The sequence below is a fragment of the Haplochromis burtoni genome, unplaced genomic scaffold (genome assembly GCF_018398535.1).
Source record: "Haplochromis burtoni strain Fernald_Lab_line unplaced genomic scaffold, NCSU_Asbu1 Contig_28, whole genome shotgun sequence".
NCBI lineage: Eukaryota > Metazoa > Chordata > Actinopteri > Cichliformes > Cichlidae > Haplochromis > Haplochromis burtoni.
Window position 1 is genome coordinate 2,719,177 of NW_024582389.1, and position 20,794 is coordinate 2,739,970.

The 20,794-nt window shown below is 39.1% G+C and overlaps 1 protein-coding gene across 1 annotated transcript in view; it reads right to left on the reverse strand.

Moving 5' to 3' along the window:
* atad2b (ATPase family AAA domain containing 2B) overlaps nucleotides 1–20,794 on the reverse strand; it is a 66,410-nt gene that overhangs the window by 17,886 nt on the left and 27,730 nt on the right. The window contains exons 25-26 of the mRNA XM_005917725.3: nucleotides 4,988–5,725; nucleotides 3,752–3,870 (exon numbers count right to left, since the gene is read on the reverse strand). Coding sequence (XP_005917787.1) covers nucleotides 3,752–3,870; nucleotides 4,988–5,725 — 857 coding nt within the window. The remainder of the gene's footprint in view (nucleotides 1–3,751; nucleotides 3,871–4,987; nucleotides 5,726–20,794) is intronic.

Consider the following 20,794-nt stretch of genomic DNA (forward strand, 5'->3'; position numbering starts at 1 on the left):
AAAGCCTGTCAATCAGGCTGAAAGATGGAGTCAGGTTCAGCACGAAGAGATATGTACCCCTACGGTCCCCATCATCCCCATGGGATGTGTGTAAAAGCCACTAGATAATGGCTTGATAGTTGGATGTCTCTTCGGAGCGTTGAGGAAAGACGTAAGCACATGTCAGAAGGACACTTCTTTTACACCAATTACACTACACAGAGCGCTGTAAAACCAGCGCCCCCTCCCCAACCATCCGATCAGTGGGAAGTGCTGTCAAGGGGGCCCACTGAGCCGAGGCTCCAATTTACACTTGGGGTATTAGGTGGGACCCTGGCGTGACAGTGCAAAGTACCACGGAGCTGCTTCACATGCTTCCACTTACTTGAACACACCCTGGGACGAGTTGGCAGATCTAGTGGGTCAGAGAGAAGCTCATGTTTGAGTCATGACCTTGTTTCCTTCAGATTTAACTGGAACAACACCTGTTGATTGAACGATGTGAAATTCGTTCTTTCCATTGTAATTGGCTCCCTCCTATGTTCACAGGGCAAGGATACAAAAGGTCGATAATTGAAAGATGGAAGGGGACGAGCGACAGCGGCGTAACTGTAGCATGAATGAAAAGGAGGGATAAGCTTAAGAAGTTATTCATCTGAGAAGGGCAGTGTGACAGCATCAGCTCCAGAAGAGACCTATGGATCTGGTGAAAGCTTAAGGCTGGTCACCCATGATTGCACTTCCACAACCTCAATACCTTAAATCCCATTCAAAGAAGAGAGAGAGAGAGAGAGGGAGAGAGGGAGGGAGAGACTTTATTCAACTTTTTCTATATTCTACAGTTACACAAAGGTATAAGTTAAAATGTGGGACTTTCCAGGCGTCTAATCTACCTGTTGATTAAATGGGAGGGAGAAAAGTTCAATAGTCTAAAGGCAAGACAATGTAAAAGATTGATTTTAACATCAATTAAAACTGAATGGATGAGGTTGTGCAACTTGTGCATTTAATAGAAACTGTTTTGTTTTTTCCCCCTTTCTTACTTTGTGCAGCTTACTTGAAGCTTGCCTGTTTGCGACTTTGCATCAGAGTCAGAGAGGAGTGCTCAATCTGCCAGGGCTGCAAATGGCTGCGTAATATCTCAGACTCAACAATAAACTAGTGTTTTACATCAATAAAACACATATTAAAATGTAAATCAATTCAGTTCAATTACATTTCGTACATAGCACCAATTCATAGTGCAACATAAAACTTCAAGGAGCTTTATTTCACTGTTGCAGAGAAATGTTACAAGTATTTTGCAACAGTGGAAAGGAACAACTCTCCTAACAAGAAGAGAACTCCAGCAGAACCAGGCTAACCGATTAGTAATCCTGATGCGAAAAGCAGCCATTTTTAAACATCTGCAGTTTTATCAGCCATATGTATGAATACGACCCACAGTGCAATTTCCAACACTGGTCAGAACAAGCCACAGTTTCACTTGCATATAAAAATATGCACAAACAAGATGACTTAATGGTTCATATAATTCAAAGAGTGACCAATCAAGACAATACAAATGAGGCACAGCTGTTTCCATTACAGAAGGGAGGAGAAAACAAAAAAGCAAGCCTTTCACCCAGACTGTTAACAACAGCATTGCAACAAGTAGCCAAATGAACTTAAATAAGACTAAACAAAAACATATTTTCAACATTTTTGATTATAGTTCATCTTCTCCATAATCAAAATCTAATTATGCACTTTCAAGATGTGTTAGAACTAATACATCTTTGCTTAACATTTATATTTTATAGATTTTCTTAAAATGATCAGAAGTGAAGCCATTTGTATTTACCAAAAAAGGGGCAACCCTATATTTATACCATCTTTATAACACCAGTATTACTTATTATTACAATTAGTAATCCAATTAGTAGAAATTCTATAGAATTTCTACTAATTGGATTGGCTACTGCACAATTCATTTTTGGGGGGAATTGTTTAATTTGTTTAAATGTTTTTGCAAGATCCTACAATCTTCTTCCTCTAACAAAGCAACTCAGGTTGGAAACTGTTGAAATCATAACTGGATACATTAAGTGATTAAAATCATAAGAAATGCTCATTTATTAACATTTATCGTGACTATTTCCTCATTACAAAATGTTTGCCTTTGTGTTACCAGAACATTTTTATACAGATCACACTACCTATTAAATCTGAAATGCTTAACAGTGCACAATGCCAAATCACACCAGCTGTTACATCCTTCATGGTCTGAATCAGAATGATGGCTGTGTAAAATCAACAAGATGGCAATGAGGCGTGGACAGGATTTTAAAAAGCCGAAGTCTTGATGGTTGAAAAAACTTAAAAAGTGTTTTAGTTCCATTGTGTGTGTGTGTGTGTGTGTGTGTGTGTGTGTGTGTGTGTGTGTGTGTGTGTGTGTGTGTGTGTGTGTGTGTGTGTGTGTGTGTGTGTGTGTGTGTTGTGTGTGTGTGTGGTGTGTGTCTTTTCTCAGCCAATTATTTCAGAATAAGCGAATGCAGACCAGAGGCCAGTGTTTATAAACTTTCAAGTAGATTTTTTTTTTTGTTGTATTTTAATTAGAAATACTGAATACAACTGCTGCCGTAATAAAATAAAGTCACAACAGACAGTTGAAGAAAATGTCTCAGTCTGAATCAAACAAGCTTTGAATTATTAAGCTGCCATTTCAGCAACATTTAAGGGTCACTATTTTCTGTTACCGTTTTAGTGTTTAAACGATAGGATGCTTAATAAGTGCTTGGAAAAAAGTATTTTCGAGCTTCTCTAGCACTTCATAAATAAGATGCTCATAAATACGTGATACTGATCATACTTGATCACACAGATCTATTTAAAATATATATTTTAACAATATTTTTTCCAAAAAGAATGACAATGTTAAGTAAAACACCATCAAGAATAATGTATCGAACTATGTCGGGCAACTTAAAGATCAAAACATAACCTTTATTCATTTTTCCAGTACAAACGCACACACAGATGTATTTTATTAGGCTTTCACACGACTAGCATTCTTAAACCAGCATTAACAGCCGCACATTAGTAACATGAGCACGTGGCCAATTAACATTAGACCACATCTAATTATCGACCTATGTCAAAGATGATTACACTGATGCTCAATTAAACCGACATCAGTAAAACTGTATTTCCCCATAATACTTGGACAACATACCCATGGTGACAGCTAGCCTAGCTACAGTGACAAAAGCTCCCCCACCACGTCCTGTAGAATTTACAGGAGGCCACTCTTACAGATTTCGCTCGTTTCAACCATGACCTTGTCTTTTTCATTATCAAACTAACGCTCATTAAACCTGCCACCTCACAGCATGTTGTCATGTCCCACCCACTGCTCCATCACAAGGCGTATATTTCAAAAACACCAGCAGATCACACTATAGCCAAACACAGAGGCTCCAAGCAGCAGGTGGTACTTGAGTGGAGTCGTATTTATTTTATGGAAAAGAAGAGGTTCTCCCCAACTTATTTTCTTTCTTTATCTAAGAGGCAAACCATTCAGTCAGAAAGCATTTCATCACAAAAGCAGTGCAGTTTTAAGCAATTTCGAGCACTTTAGCGAAAATCTATGCACCTTTTAAACCTTGAAAACACCCCAATAAAATTACAGTATTTTCAAGAATGTAAGGAAGCTTAAGTGCATGTGGTGTGCTGCTACAACTGTTATGGTCATAATGCTTTATTTATTTTCTTAAAAAAATAAAATTCTTACCAAAAGTCGCTGGTGGTCAATTACCACTGGAGGATGGGGAGGTACTGCTTGTGGCTCTTCCTCGGTCCTTTCAGCGGACTCCTTCAACTGCTCTGATGAGCTACTGTTGAATGTCCCCACTTCAAAGACATCAATGAAAAGACAAATGAATAGATTACCAAAGAAATATTAAATATTTAACTGCAATCAAGAGTAACTGAATAACCTAAGCAAACTAACTAAATTGATGCAGTTTTGTTCTTCTCATTCAAATGCTATTCAAAGAAAAATACATTTAAAATGTCATGGCTACAGGTCCAATGCAATTATACAACAGAAAAACAAATTATCTGCAGCTACGATCAGCTTTAAAGTGTACAATATCTCGCATCTGGCTTCTTTCCTTTCCATCTATTACAAAGGTTCAAGACACGCTTTGATGAAAACAAAAGGCAGGCCTCAGTGTTTAATGAGATGGGGGTGGAGTAGCTTAGCTTTTCTATTGGTTCAGGAGCCACAGTTTGTGTTCTGTTGTCCGATCATGTCATCCTCTGATGGCTTCTTCATATTTTATCAGCACCATTACCTCAGCCTTCCAGCTGGCCTCATCATAAGCCAAACCACAGGCCCATAATCAAACAAAAACTTATTGCTCGTCTCTGACTTGAACACAACATCCCAGTAGAAAGGGCACAAGGCTTCATGGCAAAGAAACTAAATATATTGGAGCAAAGGAAAGGCAGCCACTGCTGAAAATCCAAAAATTGAAAACCATCCAAAGATGCATATCAGGAGGTGTAACATATCCATATAACTTTCAAGCCCATGGCATTTTGCTATGAAATGCATCCAAGCCAAGAATAGTATTTATAAATGCTAATGCTACTTAAGTTTCACCACTGAGTCTTACATCCTATTTTAAACCAAGCATAAATCAGAAAACTGGATGATAATAACAGTAATTTATCATAGATAAGTGCTAGGCAACCCACTGGCTGAATGTTTAAAAACTCACAGATGTTTGTTAACTTTGCATAAAAACATATTTAGAATTTAAAAATTAGCAAGTCAAATTAAGAGATCAGAACAAGTAGCCCTGACATTGCATCTCTCTCTTTTTAACTCATCACATATATTTGGATTTTGAAAGTGTGAGAAAGCATTAATAGTGAAAAGCGTGTACTGCAAGCAAAAGCTCTACACATTTGTGTTAACCAATATTAATGCTGGAACATAACTCTAAGACTGGCATTATACCTTCTTTGTTATGATCTTCCTCAACAGTTTCCGTTACTGCCACTCCATCCTGAGGATGCTGCTCCTGAGTTGGTTTGCTCTCATTTTTGTCTTTGTGCTCATCCTGTTCAGCTCTATTAGAGCCCTCAGCCGTGCTCTGAGGAGTCCTTGTCTCTGCCTCACTGCTCCCCTTGAGGCTCTGCAAGTCAAGGCTGTCCATTGACTCATTTCCATTCACACAGTCCACTTGTGAAACCAGGAGAACCTCTGTGTGCTTAGGCTGGTCCTCAGCATCTGAAGACACCGACATTTCAATCAAAGGCTGGAAGTCAGCCCGACTGGCCTCGCTATCCCCATCTGTGTTGGGCTGAGAACTACCACCAAGGCAATGTGGTTCGGTGTGTTTCCCTGTGATCTCAGGCTCTGCTTCTTTAGCTGCAGGCTCCTCAATCTTAGGCATTGGCGCCTCTCTGGCTTCGCTAGCATCTGGAGGTTTATCGGGAGCTGCAACAGGGGGTTCGTTGGAGCTTTCTTCTTCTGTGGAGGGGGCATGTGGATGATGGCCATTGGGTTGGGGACCTGTAATATCGCAAGATGATTCCTCATCCTGTGTTAAACAGGAGTCGCTGGGCCCTGCCGCTTCCACCTCTGCTTCAGGCTCCTCCTCTTCCTCCTCTGTCCCTTTCTTGTAGTTCTTCTTTTTCCGTATGATGCCCCGCCCCCACGATGGCCTCCTCCGAACCTTCCGCTTTACATAATCTGTGAGGAAAAGGGGAAAGGAAAAGAGACAAGATGGAACAATATTAATTTAAACAAAATATTCACAAGGATAGCATTTTTTGTTTTAACAGAAATCTTGCATTTTGGACAGATAACTCAAAACAACACACCTCCACAACGACTAATGCTTAGAAAAATCCATTTCTCATACTGTAAATTTTATACAAACCATCTCTCCTTGCCCACATAGAGTCATAGCATGTATTACAAGTTCACTGCATTTAAATCTGGACATTTGGCCTTCCTCAAAGGGTAATAAGCAGCGGGTGACATAGATCACAGAGAAGAACCAGACAGAGACAGCAGTCCTGCTATATCATGGATGTTAGACACTAATGACAACAGATGGTGCTTGGGGTTTTGAGAGGAAAGAGCAAACCAAAGCCTGATCTTTGAAAGTGCAGTTAAAGTGTCACAGCAAGCCAACAAGGATGCTAAATGCAGTAAAACTTCAAGGCATTTGCCTTCATTTGCTGCTTTACAGAGCAGACACAAACCACAGCAACAAAGTCGGAGTGAAGGACAGATACAGAAAGACTGTGAAAGAAAAACAAAACAAAACACACATACAGCTCCATCACAAGTCAGTTTTTTAGACATTACCATAAGTGGCTGAGACACACAGACTCTAACCCCAAAGAAACAAGTTGTTCCCAAGTTTAAAATAAATAAATAAATAAAAATCTGCTCAGAAATATTACTCACGTTGCAGGAAGCTAGACCTGCTTACACAGCCACACTCAACATTATGGGTACATGTCTTGCTTAAGACATGTAAAGTAAACTCATAAAGTAAAAACATATATTAGGGCTACTGTAACAATAAGGTTAGGCACATATTAATTATGGTTAAGGGCTCCAGTTCAAGTCCATGAAATCTACTCTAAAGTCATGAATATAAGACCACATGTCTACATGAGCTGAGCTGTGATTTGGACTGTTAGTTCACTGTGGACTCTCTAATATTCATAAACTACTAGGCTTTATAATTCTGTAGAGGGTCATTGAATGATCTAAATCGGCCAAATTGGCATTTTATGCAGAATCAATAACATATGTAAGCTTGGTTCTCAAAGGACTTAAGGATCACAGCTCCTTAAAATTATAAGACAGAGATCACACTGTACTGCACATACTGAGTAAAGCTTTTCGCCTGAATACTCCTGCTCCCCACAAAGATATGAATAGGCACACACTGAAAGGAAATCAGGATATGCCTGCATGCTGTCTGTCAAATTTCAAATCTCACATTCCTCTCTCCCCTCCAGTGCTTTTAGCCAGGTTTCATCTTTCCACTCTAAACGTGAGATGTGGTTATGCACACAGTATATGTACATTATGTTAAGTACCTGTCCATAATGAGAACAGAAGAGCAATGACAACTATTGCACCAACCGAAAGCTATATTTGGTCTCCCAGAAATAGACAACACAAAGAGGATAATTAGTCAACCAGTGCTTGCTGATGGGACTCATCTTTGGCAATGGTGTTCTCTAGTGACCCTCTTAATGACCAGTCACGAAACTGCTGTCAGCCACAACCAGCACAGGAGACAGCTCAGAAAGGAATAAAGTACACTTCATGCCAGATAATGTATTACAATTATTGCAGCAAACAGCTATTTACACAAGACTATTCTTCAGCTGTGTTTAGAAATCCATAGCATACTTGTATGTCGTTCCAAAGATTTTAATCACGTACATATACCTTACAAAAACAATGCATGATTCTGCATCTGGAGGGCTGAAGCAATAAAGCATGCAGCATTATAATTTTATCTAGACCTCCTCTGTGGCATCACTTTACATTATTGTCTTTCTCCTGTCAGTAACAATTAAATTCTCATGTTGCATCTGAAGAATAAGAAGTGAAATCCATCTGTCCCTGGTTATTTAAACTCACACTGGTATCCACGTAAGTGCTGCCTTGAATTCTTTAATTTTTTACTGCTTTCACCATTTATTAAGTGTCCAACCATTCAGCAGGCTAGGTATGCGTCACATTGGGGGACTAATCCCATTCAAAATCCAGAGCTAGTAGCATTTTTCATGCACAGTAAGCGCAGACCTTCTGATCTTATATAAAAATATTCCAAAAATAAGTGAAAAGAACTGCGATTTAAGACACTTTAATATAGTAATGTAGGAGCCACCCTTCCCATTAGCGGAGGACTGCAGAACTAGGGGCAATATGAGCCAGAGTTCATACTACCACCACAAAACAACACTGTGCCATTGTGCCCACAGTTTGCCATAAAGCCACTCTCATGCAGGTGCAGGGGCTGCAGTCTGAGCTAGATTTAAGGTGGAATGCACCTTTCATTTTTGGTTCCTCCTGATCTGATCTGAAAAGAGATGACAGCTGGAAGGTACGCTATGGAGCAGGCGCACAGTTCTATTCTTCAGACATGACTGGCACTCAGAATAGTTTCTTTGTTATAAGAGGAAGGGCCAGGGAAGGACAAAGAGAGCAACAAAGAAGAAATAATTTGGATAAACATTGGATTCTGTAAGCAGATATTTCACATTAGCAACAATGTGTGTGTGCGCTTTTCATCTGGTCATAATGCTCACTTTTGACCACTTTTTTAAACCTTCCAGATATACAACCCCAATTCTGAAAAAGTTGTGTAAAATTATTCACAACAGAACATAGAAAACATATCAAATATTAGAACTAAAATATTAGCGCCTTTTGAATTTAATGGCAGCAAAACATCTCCACAAACTTTGAATAAGGGTAACAAAATGCAAAAAAAAAAAAAACCCAGTAAGGGGTACTAAAAAACAGCTGGAGAAACATTTTGGGACTAACTAGGTTAACTGGCAACAGGTCAGTAGCATAATTGGTTACTATAAGAGCATCTTATAGAGGCAGAGTTTCTCAGGAGTAAAGGTTCACAAATATGCAAAAACTGTGACTACAAATTGTGCAACAATTTCAGAATAATGTTCCACGATGCAAAGTTGGCCTCACGATGTAAAGTTCCATAAATAATGTGATTAAATGAGTCTGATAATCTGGAGAAATCTGTGTGCGCAAGGGACAAGGCCAAAAAGCAATACTGATCTTTGGGCCTTGAGTTGGCACAAAACAAACAAACCCTAGCATGATCCTGGGAGCCTTTTTAGCTCAGTGTTGAAATTGTGACTCATATGTCATAAGGCTAATTCAAAGATGGTGCATAAAACTTCCTCTGGTCTTTTCTCCACTGTCCCACCAAGAGAAAGGCTAAAAGCCCCAAAGCAAGACCACATACATCCAACATCATGGTAGCATAATAGAAGAGTCCTGGTGCTGAACAGCCCTGAGTGCTGTTTGGGCCATTCAATAGACCAAAAATGACACAGGACTGTTGAGCAGCTAAAATCTTATATCTTAATTTTTCCAGTTCCCAGATGTTTACAGTCTGTTAAAAGAAGAGGGGTTGCTGTACAGTGGTAAACATGGCCAAGTCTCGATGTTTTTATGATGTGTTGCTGCCATAAATGACCTAATGTTTTCTTAAAGGTATATATTGTCAGTTCAAAACATGTTTTCTATGTTCTGTTGCGAATAAAACATGGGTATGTGAGATTTACAAATCACTGCATTCTGTTTTTATTTTCATTTTTACGCAGCTGCCCAACTTTTCAGAATTAGGTTGCTGGTAATAACGTAGCACCATCACCTTGCCAAGTCCAGCGATTAGTCACAGCATCGCTCTTTTCAATTTCTGCTGAGAAAATATTGCTTTCTTACCTAAACTTTTACCTTGGTGCGTGCATTTTTGTTTTTGTTTTGTTTTGTGTTTTTTAAAACACAGCAGCTTCATATTAAGTGGCTAATTTTCTGCTGACCCTTCATTTCCCTGGGTGCATACATCCCACAGTGTCTGTCTACTGTCACATAAACCAAAACAAACAAATAAAAGTTCAGTACAAGAGGTCTTACTGAGGTCAGCTATCACCATTCAAGATATGAAGCATCCTACTGAGAGAAGAGAAGGTGAGTCGGAATGGCAGCAGATGACTCGTCATTGTGAGCTCTTAAATAATGCATGAAAATCGTTAGAGCATGAAGAGCCAACCACAGAGGGGAGATATGCTGATGGGGGCGGGGAGACGGGAAGACGAAGGGAAAGAGAACCAGAGCACTTTGTAATAATTAAAAGTGTCTAACCCATCCACGGTGCATGTACGGGTCCACACACACAGACACACACACATTTTGAAAGCAGAAGCCCCAGGAGACTGCTATCCAAGCTGCCATGCAAGCAAGTATTAAATAAATAAATCAGTTCAGTGACACCAATGAAAAAAAAAAAAAATCAGCAGCATACTCTGGCAATGCCTTTGGGAAAAACTGTGAATCAATGTTTCTGATACACTGTAATTGGATCACCACTCTTAAGTCACATCCAAACCCATTTCAGACTTCCTTTCCATTAATCAGATGTCATCTGAATTATAAACCTTATAATGTATGGACATAGCTTTAGGATCTGAAAAGTAAACCAATGCTGAGGTACTTTAAAGCAGCATTCTTCGTAATGGCCACCGGGGATCGGTGCCTCGGGTTCCCAAGAAAAACCTTTCAATTGCTAGTTTTAGGTCTCATATTATGTACACAATGCTCATCTTATAAATAATGGGTCCTATTAGAGTTGGGGGGGGGGAAAAAAAAAATCAGAAAGAGACTTCACAAAGCAATGGGCTGCTGTCTCTGTGGCCTGTCTTTTTATATAAAGGCTATAAATGTGAATGTGTCCGATTTACGTCTGATCGAGTACCTTGCTCAATTCACTCACTTTAAAAGTGAGTAAACTCATCCAGTAAATGTTACTAGTAACATTAGCACAATAGACCCAGTAAATACCCCAAAGCCTTGTCATTATTGTCCAGATCATACAGTTTATAGTCTCTCTGAAGAACCACATACCATTAGCATTATGAAATGTGGTGTACATATACTATTCATTAGTTTTATTCTCTCGTGATACACTAGCCCATAAAGTGTATCCACCTCAGAAAGGCTGCATATACTAGGAATATGGATTCAATGCCACATTATCAGTGCTAAGTCATACTTACTGAATACCTTTAAGCTAGTGAAACAAAATCAAGGTAATCAATCCATTCAACTACTATTAATTCTTAATCAGTTCTTGGCCTACATAATCCAAAACCCATTGGGCTGATTAATGTTAAAGTTTTAAGAAAGGAAAGTTTCTTAAATTAAATGTTCAACATTTTATGAGAATAATATATTTTATCTTTGTTGCTAATGCTTAACAGTGGGCAACAGTAAACACCGGGTTATTTTCACTGGGCGCCAGTTTACAGGATGCGCCACAAAACCACAGTCCACTGTTCATTTTAGACATTGGCTGTATTACTTGTTTAACATCTGAAAAACTAACATACAACGCTAATTAATTAAAAAGTAAAAGGATAGGGATTTCTGTGCTTGATGCCTACTTTGTTAGGGACGAGTAACTTTCAAGTCTTTATAAGCTGCTAAGCTGAAAAGAAAGAAAGACTGATCTTATTTTACTTCAGTTTTATCCATCACATTCATAGTTTATAAATTAGTTTCTTTACTTTGGTGAGGAAGGATAACTGAAGTCTTTTCTCATCTTCTCCCTAAGTGTAAAACCTATTTTAAAAGGCATAAACTCAGACACACAATACATATGACAATTCTTCCCAATATCCTTTAAGAAGCAGAAATGCTGCTCTACATCGTACTGCAATGTTCTCTCACTGTGACCCCTTCACACATCAGCTGACAAACACTGTGCATTTACAAATGGCCAAAAAAATGATCTCACTTCCTCAATACAACAATGCCAAAGAAGAAAAGAAGAAGAATTACACTGTAAAGCTTAAACTTTTCACTGCTGATCGAATATATCCCAGACATGAGTTATTACGCTCAGTGATGTAAAGGACAATGAAGCTGCTACAATTACTGAGTTTAAAAGCTACAATCATGACACATACCATAATTAAGCACCATGAAGTGATGAGCACTTCACAGAATAACATCAGTTGAACACAGACATAAAACTAAACTGTGGCAGACAGTGCATATAAAAATGGTTCTCTGGTTTGATCCATAAAATCCTTTTTGTCATTAGGTCGTTAGTTCAGAAAAATAGCCAAGAGACTGCTAATGTCTGCACTTTATATATTTGCAGAATTCACTGTGTCTCTCTTTTTAAAAAAATATGAGATACAGCTTTTAACACTCTACATACTTAATTAATGATTAATTTGTAAGTGTCATCACCACTGTAAGCATTGCTGCCTTTTTAATTAGACGTACATTTCATAAACAATTTGAGGCCCTGTCGAAATTGTAGATAAATTTCACGTCCATTAATTTTCTGAGCAGCACTGGTCTGAGGAGTTTCCCTGGTCCACTCGACACAGGTATGTTTCTCTCCCAACCTGGACAGATGTACTGTTGTTTACTAACCCATTTACCTCCTTCCTGCTGAATGTGTGTGAACGATTTAAGTGTGTGTGTGTGTGTGTGTGTGTGTGTGTGTGTGTGTGTGTAAGGGCGGGGAGTGTGTGTTTACACGAAAATGAGCAAAATTTTCCTTGCCTACAGAGAAAGCTTGCTCTGTAATTTTATTCTATGAATTTGCATGTGGGACAGCAGGCCAACACAGCGGTGCATTCATGCAGGGAAATATATTACAAAATTATGGGACTAAGGGAAACGAGCTCCCAAGAAAATATATGAATATACAGATGGTTTTGTTTCTGTGTTTACATGTGTTATTTAATAACCACATAGGATTTGTGTGCGTGTTAGTCACAGCAGAATCCAATTGAGTCAAGCTATTGAATGTAAGGTCAATTTACTGCAGCGCTCGAGAAATGAAGACAAGGCACTGATATTAGACTTCCAGATTTAAGAGATTACAAAAACAACCAGAATATGAGCGTGTGACTCTGGTGATATAAGGACACGTTGTGAATAAGGGGGGAAGTTGAGAAAAGGCAAATCACCACTAGTAAACTTTATGACTTACATACAGTATAGGCTACTCACAAAATTTAAAGACACACTTCTATTACTTAGGATGTCTCTCGAAAAAAGTTATTCCATAACAAATCAATACTTGTGTTTTCCAGAAATCAAAAGCATATGTGGTACTCTACCACTCTGAGCAGCATAAAACAAATATTTATTTGTTATGGTCAGTGCTCTGGATGAAAAGGTATTATAATTGTGTGCTTGTGAGGAGCTAGAAATTTATGACATTACCTTTGTGATGCACCGTTTCATTTCCAGACTCTGTGCACCTTCCTTCATACATGTAGTACGCAGGCAGCCATGAATTCGCTGCAAGCATGGGTATAGGGTATTACATGCCCACTGTTTCCTTTGTCCACATTTATTTTCCACCTGCATCCACATCTGAATTAAAAATATGACGGTCCAAAAGAAAAAAACAAAAAGCACCACGACAGGAACAGATCAGCTTCCAACTCAGCTTTTTGTCAACCCAGGTCACTGGAATCGACTGAAGTTGGGGCCTCAATTGAGTAACATTAATGAAGTATCGACCAGTCCAGCTCTGATCACCCAAGACAGAGGGGGAGGAGCTTGGAGTTAAGAGCTGTGACCCAAACTTAAAAGTTTAAAAGACTTTCTACACACATGCTGTCCAAGTAAACAGTAAACACCATGCCACTCAAAGTCTACAGATTTTTACTTTAAAATTATCCCCAGGTGTCCTTTAAAACTATTAGAACATGCTTAAATGTCACCACCTTTTTTCTAAAAAGAAGCATAATTGTAATTCAGATGGATTGGCGACGTTGTTCTAAACTCTAGCAACAAGCACTTATTCTTGAAAAACTGTATTTTCCCAGCTGTATCCCTCTCTGGGGATTGCAGCCATTTCTAAATCATTCAACTGAGTAGTAATTAAAGCAATACAAAAGCTGCATATCCCCTGCCCTGCCTGCAGAACAAACTCCAGTTCATTGCTTCCTGATAACTTAAACCAAATTAATGAATTAAATGTTGTTTTTACAGAGGCAAACATAAAAAAGGGAAAACCATATTAGGAAATGTCAAAAAAAAAGTTACATCAAGAGAAGCTCCTGTTTAAAGGGTTGTTTCAAATGCAAATCACGAGGATGTATAAGTAAAAAGGTTTTTAATATGATGCCTTCACTCATTTGAATCAGCAATACCAGTGGGGCAAATGGCAAATGAAAAATGCTCTGTATAGAATATATTAGGTGCAGACGTGATACACACAGGTGCAGTTTGCACCAATTATTGATCCTTATGGACATGAGAAAAAACTCAAAATTATATGGTGTGTCCCTCATGGGTTCATAAATGCGGATATAATTTTGCTCACTCAAATGAATGCATGCGATAAACTGACTTATAACTCTCAAACGCCTCAAGGCCATTTAAGCTCAGCTTCGTACAAACACTGACTGACGCCAGTCTGAGACAGACTCTTTGATTTCCTTTAGCTGTGCTTCCACTTTTACATATACATTCCAACAGCAGGACTTCATGTATGAAATCATATACAAAAACACTTTAATCACAACTGTTTTAAATAAAGAAAAACACAAAATTTTTACTTATTTTTCAGGTTGCAAGCTATGATGCAACAGCACGTAGCAGCAGCAGCAGCATGTACCATATATGCTTCAAGTAGGAGACAGGAGAATATGCAGACGAATGAGTGAAGAGAAAACACGAGATGACAAATAAAACGCTGGAGGAGACAAAAGAGAAAGTTCATCGTGGGACGCACGGCCTCGGGGTCTCCAAGTCATGAAAGGAAGCCGGCTGTTAGTTTATCAACTGATGTGACACTTTGCACTGACACTTAATGAAATGTCCGGATCAATAAATGATCCGCTCCTTGCTTCTTGAAATTAAGGAGATCAGTCACTTCCCTCTATTGCTGTGTCGCTACCTTCCCATTTCACACATTCACCCACCACACCTCCACCTCAGGCTGTGCCACTACTCTTGGTTAAAAAATAAAACAGTTTTATTGCCAAAAGTCTCTTTATGCCACTTTTCTGAACTTTAAACAAAGCAACAGTGCGTGCAGCTTAGCACGAAGACGCAGGGATATGCAGGTAGCCTGGCTCTGCCAGTAGGAAACCGCTTCTGTTTAGCACAATTAAAGCTACACTGGCAAATAATTTCTACCATTTACACAACCAATACACAATAAAAAGGTTGAAAGCTTCCTTTCTTGCTATTGTGTTGGCTGGAGCAATGACCTGAGGGAGTATCCTGGCAAGTTCAGTGATGGTGAAAGGGGTTAACCAGGGGTTAATTTTCTTCTAAGTGCAGCACACTGATTTTATGAAGTCACAATAGAGAACACACAAACACACGCGCTCACACAAAGAGCACCTCCATCTGCAATGCCAGAAAGCATCACTGTAAACTAAAAGCACTCACTTTAATGGGTAAGATTATTCACCAACACCCTGCTTTAGCACAATGCCAGAAAGAAACATACATATTTCAACCTAATAAAATGGAGGCCATATGATACAGCAAATTTTAATTTACTTTTTGTATTCACTTTCACAGCTACACTCTTGATTGTTCTCATATTGTAAACCAAAGACCCCCCCACCCACACACACACCTTTTCCTTCCTTTTGCCCCTCCCTGAAATCTCTGGATCACTCACTCTTTGTTCATTTGCAGCATAGATGCCTCAAAAAATAAAATAAAAAATAAAAAAAGACAGCCTTCGGTCAATAAGCTCTATAGCGAAAGATAAACTCACAGGGTTTCCATAAGTGAACCCGAGGAAGGATTATTAACAATTGCCTGCAGCTTCCTTTGTCTGTAGGTTTCTCGCTCAGTCTGCTTTCTGTTGGGACAGCTGGATTTTAGCTGCGCTTCTCTGTTGCTCTTCCCGTGACTACTATACAGGTCTCACGAGACAACCAGGTCCACCGTTGCCTGGGGCTCTCTTCACCCCTGCTTGTACCTGTAAACTTACCACGTAGGAGGCAGACCACCAGTTGGCCACCTGTTAGTCTGAGCCTTAAATTCCCTGTGTTGCCACACTCTCCTCCATTCTTCAATTTGTTTTTCATTTCTATTATGTTTAAAGATTAGGGAACCCTCCAGTAAAAAGGCATGCTTTAAGTTCAATAACTACATGAAGTATAAATGGAAGAAAAATCATTTCATTAATAACATGCTAGTCACCAAAATTGGGGTCATGATTTTTGCTATATTCGAGCAGCCTTAATAAATAAAATGTAACGTGCAACAAATAGCTTCTTTTGTGTCAGAGTTGCCACCCAGTAATGCTACTGCATATTAGTAGTATTACAAAGAGTAAATTCAGCCAAAGAAAGAAGAACTGAGAAAATAATTCAGTCAGAGCATCAATCTTTTCCTGTCCTTCTCCTCTCTGCTGCTCAGTAAATGGCCAGTGGGATAACAGTGCCTGTGGTGCCCTCTTCACAGAAGACAGATATGCCCTCACGCACCAGCAGCTCCAAGAACTATTGAAGATGTCAGCCTACGCACACATGCACATACAAAGCAGGCCATGAAAGCCTTTTGGGGAAAAAGGTCTGTCGCCTGCAGCAATAACATGCATACACACATGTTGTAAGTCAGGAGTGGGAGGGGGTGGAGAGATCTGCACCGGTTGACTCATTTTGACTGATTTGCAAGTAACAGCACTCCTCTTGGAGTGGAGAAAGTATGATCATGCACCTGGCAGAAGTCTTTTGACAAGGGCAGTAATGTTCAACAGCCAGCTATAGTGTAAAATAAAACACCGTGAAGAAAACGGGAACACAATAATCTCTAGAGATCTGTGTTAGAGCAGGAGGTGGGTGCCAGAAACATAATGTAGAATTTAAGTTTTAATCTATTTATCGTCTGTAAACACTTCTACAGTTTCACTTGGCATGCACGTTGTTTTGCTACATATTAAAAGGGTGACACGTCTGCGGAGCCCCGCGAACTTTCACAGGTAAATTAAAATAACTTGTCATACAGTCCATGTGTCTTACACGGAAATTACCGGTTAGATTACTCTGGGATATAATGCCACAGCTAGAATCAAAATCAGAATCAGAAATGTTGAGCAGGTTTACAAGATTAGGAAATTGCTGCGGCACTTAGTGCAAAACATACTAGGCCAAGTTTCATTTTACTGTCCGTCTGACAAAAGCCAAGATCAGGAGGCATTTCACATTCACAGTGAGGGATAGCCATTGCACTCTGCTGAAAGTCTTACACGTGCTAAATTGATTAGATTAGATACCAATTAGATACCCTGTGAGTCTGTTAAAGGATTCTGGTTGTCACAGCTGTATGATAATAAGACTTGGCAGAAAGGAATATTAAATTAACCGATGTTTACACTGAGATTCTTTTCCTCCACACAGACACCTTTCTGTATGCAGTTTTCCTTTCACAATTCAACAGCCATTTATTAAACTTAGACCATCTGAATCCCGGTAATCATCTTAATATAAAATATGACATGTGACTGCAGATTCCTGCCACATATTGCTACAGCATTATTTGGTCTGTTCGTGCCGTTGGCTGTGAAATAAAAATGATATGACGCTCTTATAAGGTGTAATAAGACGCAGAAATACAAAAATTGGTCATTTTTGCCATTGCTAGGTTGCTAGGTAACATGTGGCTATTATATCATTTCTAATTCAGCTTTTGTGAAAATAAAAAGAGACGTTACTGTCATTACAACGGGATGCTTTCGATGGTGTTTTAGGTGCATAAAGGCAAAAAAACAGGTCATTTTAACCTGTTACCAGGTGGCTGCCAGGCAACGGGATAACAATTTATCATTCATATTTAAAAAATATTTTACCTTTTTCTTTTAATGACTTTTATTCACTATTGTTTTGTTTTTTTCCATCTCCCTGATCACTAGAAAACACGCAGAAAATATGGGAAGAGGCTGATTGCCTCCCCTCAAAAGTCTATCAAGAAAAACACTGCATTTAATTGTAGATACCTTGGCTAAATTTCCTTGAACGGAGTTAAAGCTCCAAAATGACACTTCAATCACATTTTGATTGCTTCATTTTCAAGTCTCCTGGTGGTGGTGGTGAGGGAGGTACTGTAGAGAAGTTATGAAAATTGTGTCACTGACCAAATACTTAAAGACCTGACTTCAAAATGGAAATAGCTCAAGGTCTGTGAATATAGCAATTTACACTCCCTTGTCCCTAACAAAGACAAAATGCAGTGATGAATGAAATAAGTGAAAGTAGGGCTGGGCCATATCATACCGTTCACGGTAATACCGGTATGTATGTCTTGAGTGGTGTGGAACTGGTTTAGCTTTCGTCCGTCAGATACACAACAAAGCACTATTTTTGGTAGAGCATACTTGCCCAGAGTAATTGACATTTCATGTGAAACATACAATGGTCAACTCGCTGTAAAAAAGTCGATCGAATTTGGATGGAAAGGTCTAATCCATTTTCTTTACTATAGCTTTTTTGATCTTTGATTTTTTGATTTTGATATACAAAACTACAACCATTCTGGATCAGGTGCTTTAACTGTAGAGGACATACTTGGAAACAAGCATGCCTAAAAAAACAAAAACAAACTATGGGCCCACATGGACTGCTTATAAGTCAAAACATGGGTAAAATTCCTGATTTCTATAAAAGTATGAACATTAAAATGCGACTAGTGATTATTAAAAATCGTTATTTCCTTCTCTTTTTTGCTGAAAAAGTGACGTATATGGAGAGAGAAAAGTGCATCTGATCTCCGGGTTTAATGGAGATGTGGTGATTAGCCTAGACGTGATTGTAGGACTAAACTGATGTAATTAAAAACCTTGTCACCACACATTTCTCTTCTTATGATGGTCTAATGTGACTCTGCTTTTAAGGAGTCCCCAGAGATGTGAGCATGGATATGTGAGTTTATATGAAGGAAAGTTAATCTTCACCAAAGAGATTAGCTTCTCTATTGTAGGCGGGGGGGGAAAGGTGTCGGTATCATTACCAATAACCGCTGAAGCCAAAGGATTAAATCCACTCGAGTGAAAATTTGTAAAGCGTGTTTGAACAAAATACTCAATAAGAATTGTAGAAAAAGGTTGTTAGCGTGCTGTCCCAACCAAGCCAAACGTTATGAAAAAAGCAGGATGTTAATAGGAACACGGATAACAGTTCACATCCTATAAAACAGAGTTTGAGTATTGCATGAAGTTCAAAAGACAATTTAGGCCTCATCAACAAATCCATATGTCATTTCAACTAATCAAGCACTAATGCATCATGTTTGTGCAATTGTTCCAGTCAATTACAACTTATCAGGACCGGGCAGAGAGAGGGAATGCACCCCATTAGGCTGCTTGCCGTTTACTAGCTTCTGATGTTTACTGAAACTGACTAATCGACTGCACTATGGTAAAAACAATGAGAGTAAAAGCCCAGGAGGCCTTGTATAATTTTCTGTCTGTAGTACAGACTAAATGCTGGAATGCCGGGCTGCTCTCTAATGTTGGAGAGAGGCAGAGTAAAAAAGGAGAACCCCTTTATCACAGAAAGCACAGCTCTAGATCCACTTTAATTGGAATGGCAGGCAAGCCAGTCCTTTGTGAAAATTCAAACCTGTCTATTACCAACAGAAGCTCAGGAATGACGGAAGATGTTCCTAGAAAGAAAACAAAAGGAGTGTCATTTGAGGTTTAGTCATTTGATAAAGCAGTCCATCAGCAGAAATGTCGCTGTTAATACACTGTATGAAAGCTTTTAGGCTCAACCGAGCTCCACAAAGAACAACAAAAATAATAAAAACAACACTGTGCAAAATGGACACCTACGCACTGGCAGTATTTTCATACTCACCCTTGCCCTAATCTGTCTGTACAACACTAAGCACAGCCTCTGAAAAGGCATTAACCATATATCATAATAGGGAATTGTCAGCATTATAATACTTTCTGTCTAGCATTCAGAAGCCTCCCGCCCTCACTCACTCATTTACTTCCCCCTTTCCCTCACTCTCTCTCCCCTTTCCTAGCGTCCTTAGGCAACACAGCTTGTCGTCATTGGGCATGCACAGAGACACTGAGCACTGATGCTCAATCATTCTAGTGCAACTCTCCAGGCTCATTTCTTTCAGACAGAAATGTAAGCGGTTTAAAATAATATATATGGTTATCTGCATGGCACAGAAATAAAAAACAGACATTAAAAGCCTATGAAGAGCCTCATCACACAACGCTGTAAATTGTGCACACTTAGCATGTGGCAACAGCAATGCACGGAGATACGTTGGGAGTGGAAAGATCCACATACGCAGAATGAATCTTCAAAGACATTAACTAGTGCAGATAAGCTGACACTGATGTCAGCTCATCTGCACCCCAAAACAATAAATTGAAGCAAGAGGCATCACAGATAATTTTACATTCATTTCACGCTTGGTGCCACAATGATCCAAGAGGCATCTGTGCCCACAAAATGGCAGCTTATGCTCGGGGCTTTGCACGGATTTTATTAGTGACTGCCACGGGGTGTCAGAGTGTGCAGCTCAAGATTGCTTCTGCTTGGTAGCCAAGAAGTGACTTGAGGAGAATCGGTGTCCAGTTCTAATAACTAATAATAACATCATCACCTCAGCTTTAGGCAAGGTGCTTTGTTTTCTGCTGCTGGCCACCAGCATGTTCTCATTTGGACCCTTGAGAAGCTGAGGAAATATTAAATCCACACAACAGGATGATTCATCACCTCTGGTCTGTACCAGATGGCGTTTACAAGGGTTTGCAGCACATGTAATGTAAACTGAAATGTGCAATTTACTATATTTGATCAACAACTATCATGAAGAAATATCTAGATAATTGAATACAAGAATGTATTATGTAATTGCAAAAAAACCCCAAAACAAAACCTTATTTTATGACAAGTTTTGGTCCTTAGGGTGTTTAATTCTTCTCATGAGACATCGTTAGGCAGGCAACTGACAGGTCCTAACTTCGTTCAACAAGATAACAACTCCAAATATACAGATAATGATAAA